Source organism: Procambarus clarkii, chromosome 76, assembly GCF_040958095.1.
Source record: "Procambarus clarkii isolate CNS0578487 chromosome 76, FALCON_Pclarkii_2.0, whole genome shotgun sequence".
NCBI lineage: Eukaryota > Metazoa > Arthropoda > Malacostraca > Decapoda > Cambaridae > Procambarus > Procambarus clarkii.
Window position 1 is genome coordinate 3,964,784 of NC_091225.1, and position 7,876 is coordinate 3,972,659.

The 7,876-nt window shown below is 45.1% G+C and overlaps 1 protein-coding gene across 1 annotated transcript in view; it reads right to left on the reverse strand.

Moving 5' to 3' along the window:
- Positions 1-2,709: 2,709 nt before the first annotated feature.
- LOC123753353 (uncharacterized) overlaps positions 2,710-7,876 on the reverse strand; it is a 180,491-nt gene continuing 175,324 nt past the window's right edge. The window contains exon 14 of the mRNA XM_069313779.1: positions 2,710-2,927. Within this exon, the coding sequence (XP_069169880.1) occupies positions 2,793-2,927 (135 nt within the window). The 3' untranslated portion in view covers positions 2,710-2,792. The remainder of the gene's footprint in view (positions 2,928-7,876) is intronic.

The window sequence follows — 7,876 nt, forward strand, 5'->3', positions numbered from 1 at the left end:
ATATAGAGATCTCATGATATAAATAATACTAGGGCACTTAACCTGCTGGTTGTCCACCAAAGCAATCCTAGATTGCTACTGGAGCAATTGCACGCTCCTAGGCCGATTAACTGCAAGGGCCTAGCGTAGAATTGATGGAAATTCGACTCTCCCAGGACGCACGATAAGATTGTTGGCATCGCTAGCTCGTGTGCTAGAGCAGGAATGATTACGTCCTCATGGCGAGGTAGTTCAAGGCGAATGGCGTCTCCACGCTTCTCTCCCTCAGCCCCTCTCACGCATTCACAACAGAATTTTAATAATCACAGATAATTCTTTTCCGTGTAATTACTGAGGTAATGCGTTAATGAGAACGGGGTTGCAATTGTAGGGAATTAAATAATATAATATTCTCGTTAAATGGTGTTAATCGAGAAATAGAGAGAAATTTTATTTCCTCCATAGCATTGGTATGTAACAGATAAAACTGTTACTTGATCATAATCTCAGTTAATAACTCTCGGTTTTTGGATTATTAGGAGTTATATTATCCATAGTTAATTATTGCACGGAATACTGATAAATTAGAGAACCCCATTGAATTCTCGAACTTATTGGTAACAAATATGTTAGCAATACGCTCAGATAAAGAAATATTAATTTATGTTAGCACTACAGTTAGTAGAATTAATAATTACTGTAATTAGTATACAATAATGATGTATTATAATACAATGGTAGTGTGTCAGTGTTGGAAATTTCCAACAATATTAATCACATTTGCCCATGAATTCTTTCAAAATAGACGCCCTACATCAATTTCCTTAAAGTTGCCTAACATCTTATTCATCATAGCTACCAAGCCGTATATTCATCAGAGCTGCCCAACAGTTTAATCATCATAGCTGCTCAATCGTTTAGTCATCCTAGCTCTCTTGAAAAATATGCATCAGTTTACCAATTGCCTTTTCATCAAAGCATTTGGCTTCACAATAAATGACATAATCACATACTCATCAGTCCATTCCAAGGATCAAATATCATATTGCTTCAACCATGTGTTCCGGTACTTTTACACAACTAACACACATCGGTCATTATATAATATTACTAAGTACTCGTGCTGCATATATCAGATATATTGTGTTACTTATTTAATGTTAAAAAACTTAAAGAAGGTAAGTCAATCAAACACTGAATATACATTCCTGTCTGATCAATATAATATTGGTACATTAAAACATAATATCTAAATATTTGTTGTATCTTTGGTGAATGAAGTTTTTGTAGCTCATAGAACGAAAAGATATTTGTCATTATATCTACGCATTGGAATTATTTGCTTGTATTTATTGTCTCTGCGGTGTCCTAACACCTGAAACATATAATATGTTTTTTTAAGTGATATCAGTTATTATCCTTTCAGTGTGAGGAGGATCCGCTTGAACCTGTAGGTACACCGACGGTCTAAAACTTCTTGAAGAGAAGGAAGTCGATCCTGAAGTCCTGGTAGTGGGTCCATTCCTTCCCAGCGTCGTCATATTTCCTCCAACAACTAGACATACTGGCCTACTGCTTTCTCGTCATGAAAACCATACTTCACCTCTCAGTGCAAATTAAGTGTGAAAACAATACGTTTACAGATAATAGTTTTGTTTAAATTAACTGTAAGTAAGCAGCGATATTTTATGAAATAAATACGAAGATACTCAGGGCAAGAGAGGCATTGAATTTTTAATGCAGTTCCCAGTTTATTAAAGAATTAATATACATTCTATCTGTTATTTCTGAGTAATATACAACATTAAAATAAAATTATTCAAATGTATAATATTGAGGAAAATAGTGTGAACAATAGGCAGTAAAAATTATAGTTGGAAGGATGTTACTGAGGCGAGGAGCAGCAGTGGGCGAGGTTCTCCCCCAGCAGGGTGAGGAAGGTGTTACTGAGGCGAGGAGCAGCAGTGGGCGAGGTTCTCCCCCAGCAGGGTGAGGAAGGTGTTACTGAGGCGAGGAGCAGCAGTGGGCGAGGTTCTCCCCCAGCAGGGTGAGGAAGGTGTTACTGAGGCGAGGAGCAGCAGTGGACGAGGTTCTCCTTCAGCAGGGTGAGGAAGGTGTTACTGAGGCGAGGAGCAGCAGTGTGCGAGGTTCTCCCCCAGCAGGGTGAGGAAGGTGTTACTGAGGCGAGGAGCAGCAGTGGGCGAGGTTCTCCCCCAGCAGGGTGAGGAAGGTGTTACTGAGGCGAGGAGCAGCAGTGGGCGAGGTTCTCCCCCAGCAGGGTGAGGAAGGTGTTACTGAGGCGAGGTGCAGCAGTGGGCGAGGTTCTCCTTCAGCAGGGTGAGGAAGGTGTTACTGAGGCGAGGAGCAGCAGTGGGCGAGGTTCTCCTTCAGCAGGGTGAGGAAGGTGTTACTGAGGCGAGGAGCAGCAGTGGGCGAGGTTCTCCCCCAGCAGGGTGAGGAAGGTGTTACTGAGGCGAGGAGCAGCAGTGGGCGAGGTTCTCCCCCAGCAGGGTGAGGAAGGTGTTACTGAGGCGAGGAGCAGCAGTGGGCGAGGTTCTCCTTCAGCAGGGTGAGGAAGGTGTTACTGAGGCGAGGAGCAGCAGTGGGCGAGGTTCTCCCCCAGCAGGGTGAGGAAGGTGTTACTGAGGCGAGGAGCAGCAGTGGACGAGGTTCTCCTTCAGCAGGGTGAGGAAGGTGTTACTGAGGCGAGGAGCAGCAGTGGGTGAGGTTCTCCCCCAGCAGGGCGAGGAAGGTGTTACTGAGGCGAGGAGCAGCAGTGGGCGAGGTTCTCCCCCAGCAGGGTGAGGAAGGTGTTACTGAGGCGAGGAGCAGCAGTGGGCGAGGTTCTCCCCCAGCAGGGTGAGGAAGGCGACGCAGGAGCCAAGAATTAAAAAGTAGAAGGCGCCCTGCAAGTGTTGCAAGCCCAACTTCACTTCTCGACCATCATGCTGAGGAACGATATAAAGCAGTGTTATATATTTGCATGTATAATCATTTCTATTAGAACTGACCACTTATTGACGATGGATGGTGTAGTGATGATAGCACCGGTGATGTTGGAGGGGTAACTCCTGTGACAGGAAATTCCATAAGTACTTTCATATTAAGTAATATATCTTATGAAGAATTCGTCTGAAGATGTATTGATTAATATGAAAACACTTAAGGAATTTTTTGTCTCATTTTCTTTGTGGTCATTGTCACATTATACCATAACACACACATATGCACACACACATACACACACACGCACACACGCACACACAAAGAGCCCACAGTCCACAGAATGAGAGCGAAGCTACTGATCATGGGGGACCTAAATCATGGAGAGATAAATTGGGAATCAAGGAATCCCCATGGAGGGGACGAAACGTGGGGAGCAAAATTAGTAGATGTTATAGACAGAAATTTCCTAACACAACATGTGAAGGAAGACACAAGGGAAAGAGGAGTAGATGCACCGAGCCTATTAGACCTGATTTTCACCCAGAACGTAGAAGATATCGAGAATTTAGAGCATGAAATACCTCTAAGGGCCAGTGACCATTGTGTCCTAGTCTTTGACTACATGATGGAATTCAAACTTATGACCATAGGACAAGAGATCTGGGAAAGGAGAGTTGACTACAGGAAAGGGGACTATAAGAGGATAAGGGACTATCTGGGTGAAGTGCAGTGGGAGGAAGAAATTAGAGGAAAAACAGTCCAAGATATGATGGACCTAGTCATACAGAAATGCCAGGAGGCCGAAGAGAGATTTATACCAACAGTAAAGGGAAAAAATAAGAAGGAATATAATAACCCATGGTTTAATAGACAGTGTCAGGAAGCAAAAATGGCCAGCAGGCGGGAGTGGAGGAAGTACAGAAGACAAAGGACAGAGGACAACAGGATCAGATACAACAGAGCTAGGAACGATTACATTAACATAAGACGAACATCGGAAAGGGACTATGAGAACGATATTGCAATCAAAGCGAAAAAACAACCTAAGTTACTACACAGTCATATAAGAAGAAAAATTTCGGTGAACGACCAAGTGAGAAGACTAAGGAAGACAGAGGGGGCATATACTGAAAGTGACAAGGAAATCTGCGAGGCACTGAATGCCAGTTTCCATGGAGTGTTCACTACCGAGCCTGAGCAGCTCCCATTGTTGGAAGGGGTTACCCTAGATGAAAGACTATCAGATATAGAGGTGACAGCAGAGAAGGTAATGAAACAGTTGACAACTCTAGATGCAACTAAAGCAGTTGGACCAGACAAAGTATCACCGTGGATACTAAATGAAGCAGAGCAGACCCTCAGCGTGCCTCTGGCAATGATCTTTAATGAGTCACTTATGTCGGGAGAATTGCCCAGTTGCTGGAAGAAGGCAAATGTCGTGCCGATCTTCAAGAAAGGTGATAGGGAGGAGGCACTTAACTATAGACCTGTATCACTGACAAGCATCGCCTGTAAAATAGTGGAAAGAATAATTAGGCTACGACTGGTTGCACACCTGGAGAACATTAGGTTTGTGAACAAACATCAACATGGGTTCTGGACAGGGAAATCGTGCCTAACAAATCTGGAATTCTATGATAAAATAACGAGGATAAGACAGGACAGAGATGGTTGGGCAGACTGTATATTTTCGGACTGCCAAAAAGCATTTGATACAGTACCGCACATGAGACTGCTGTTCAACCTCGAGAGGCAGGCGGGGGTGGTGGGAAAGGTCCTAGCATGGATAAGGAACTACCTAACAGGAAGGAGCCAAAGAGTTACGGCAAGGGGCGAGAAGTCGGGCTGGCGAACAGTAACAAGTGGAGTACCTCAAGGATCGGTGCTGGGACCAATTCTATTTCTTGTATATGTTAACGACATGTTTACAGGTGTAGAGTCCTACATGTCGATGTTGGGCTGATGACGCAAAGTTGATGAGAAGAGTTGTGACAGATGAGGATTGCAGGATCCTCCAAGAGGACCTGAACAGGTTGCAGAGATGGTCAGAGAAATGGCTACTGGAATTCAACACGAGCAAATGTAATGTTTTGGAAATGGAGCTAGGAGATAGGAGACCAAAGGGACAGTACACAATGAAGGGGGAACAGCCAACCTTTGACGACGCGCGAAAGAGACCTGGGTGTGGACGTAACACCTAATCTATCTCCTGAGGCACATATAAATAGGATAACGACAGCAGCATACTCTACACTGGCAAAAGTTAAAACATCATTCAGAAACCTAAGTAAGGAGGCAATTAGGGCGCTTTACATTGCCTACGTGAGGCCAGTCTTAGAGTATGCTGCCTCATCATGGAGTCCATATCTGAAGAAGCATATAATGAAACTGGAAAAGGTTCAGAGGTTTGCAACGAGACTCGTCCCAGAGCTATGAGGGGTGGGGTATGAGGAGTGCCTGAGGGAACTGTGCCTCACGACACTAGAAAGAAGAAGGGAGAGGGGATGACATGATAGGAACGTATAAAATACTCAGAGGGATTGACAGAGTGGACATAGATGGAATGTTCACACGGAATAGTAACAGAACGAGGGGACATGGATGGAAGCTTGAAACTCAGATGAGTCACAGAGATGTTAGGAAGTTTTCTTTTAGCGTGAGAGTAGTGGGAGAATGGCATGCACTTCAGGAACAGATTGTGGAAGCAAATACTATTCATAATTTTAAAACTAGGTATGATAGGGAAATGGGACAGGAGTCATTGCTGTAAACAACCGATGCTCGAAAGGCGGGATCCAAGAATCAATGCTCGATCCTGCAGACACAACTAGGTGAGTACACACACACACACACATCTCCCCCTTCCCCCAAACTCCCGTATCCCCCCAAACCTCCTCCTCTCACCCCCCTCAACCCTCCCCCTCTCACCCTCCCCAACCCTCCTCTCACCCCCTTCAACCCTCCCCCTCTCACCCTCCCCAACCCTTCCCCTCTCCCATACCCCCCCTCCCCCTCTCACCCCCCCTACCCTCCCCCTTCCCCCCCCCCCTCCCAAGCCCTTCCTACTCCACCAGTCTCCCCGTACCAGATCCTCCAAGCTCCTGCTCACCCCAGACCCCACAGGTCCCCCCCCAGAGGAGAAGCAGAAGAGAGTCAATTTCAGGGTAATGTACTCGAACATAGATGGGATCACAAGCAAGGCAAGTGAACTAAGGGAAAGAGCACTAGAAGTGAACCCAGATGTAATCAGACTCACTGAAATAAAACTCTCTGGAATCATAACGATTGCCGTGTTTCCTCAGGAGTACACAGTAATAAGGAAAGAGAGGGAAGGTAGGGGAGGAGGCGGAGTGGCCCTACTCATGAGAAAGAAATGGAGTTTTAAGGAGATGGCTATCCCGGGCTGTGAGGGTTTCAGAGACTACATCGCAGGCACCATGACAATGGGAGGACCAAGGATAGTAGTAACAGTAATATATAACCCTCCACTAAATGACAGAAGACCCAGTCAAGAGTACGAAAACAACAACATGACAGGTAACACTATAATTGAGAGGGCAGCCTCTGCTGCCTGTAGAAATAGATCCCACCTGCTCATCATTAGGGACTTCAATCACGGAAGGATTGACTGGGAGAACAAGAAACCGAATGGAGGCGAGGATACGTGGAGAGCCAAACTATTGGAGGTGGTGACAAGAAACTTTTTAACCCAGCATGTCGGAGAACCCACAAGGATGAGAGGCAATGATGAACCAGCGAGACTCGACCTAGTCTTCACTCTGAACGACTCCGACATAAGAAAAATCGGTTTTGAGGACCCAGTAGGAATGAGCGACCACAGTGTACTGGTGTTTGATTACTTGATTGAAGAAGGGTTATTGAACTCGAGGAGGGATACCGAAACCAAAAGGTTAGCATACCGAAAGGAAAACTATGAGGGGATAACAAAATTCCTAACCGATATAGCATGGGAAACAGAGCTCAGGGGAAAGACGGCCCAAGATATGATGGATTACATCACGCAGAAGTGCAAGGAAGTTTGTCCCAGTCCAAAAGGAAAACAGAGAAATGAAAATGAGAAGCCCATGGTTTAATCAGAGATGTGGGCTAGCTAAGCAGCAAAGTAAAAGGGAATGGAGAAACTATAGGAATAACAGGACCCTGGAGAGCAGAGAAAGATACCAGAATGCCAGGAATGAATATGTCAGGATGAGAAGAGAGGCAGAAAGACAATACGAAAATGACATCGCAAGCAAGGCAAAGACTCAGCCTAAATTGTTGCATAGCCACATTAGGAGAAAAACAACAGTAAAGAAACAGGTTATGAAATTAAGGATAGGGGCGGAAGGATTCACTACAAATGACAAGGAAGTGTGTGAGGAATTGAATAAGAAATTCCAGAAGGTCTTCACCTTAGAGCAAGGAGAAATTCCAGAGGTAAGTGAGGGAATAGCTAACCAGGAACCACTGGAAGAGTTTGAGATTACCAGTGGGGAAATAAGGAAGTGTTTACTAGAGTTGGATGTGACGAAGGCTATAGGCCCAGATGGAATCTCCCCTTGGGTTCTAAAGGAAGGAGCAAGAGAACTGTGCCTACCACTCTCCATAGTGTATAACAAATCACTGGCAACAGGGGAACTGCCAGATATTTGGAAAGCAGCTAACGTAGTCCCGATATACAAGAAAGGGGATAGACAGGCGGCACTGAACTACAGGCCAGTGTCCCTAACCTGCATACCATACAAGCTGATGGAGAAGATTGTGCGAAAAAAACTAGTGGAGCATCTGGAGCGAAGGAACTTTGTAACACAGCATCAACATGGGTTCAGGGATGGCAGGTCCTGCCTCACAGGGTTACTTGAATTCAACGACCAGGCAACAAAAATAAGGCAAGAAAGAGAAGGGTGGGCAGACTGCATATTTTTGGATTGTCAGAAAGCCTTTGATACAG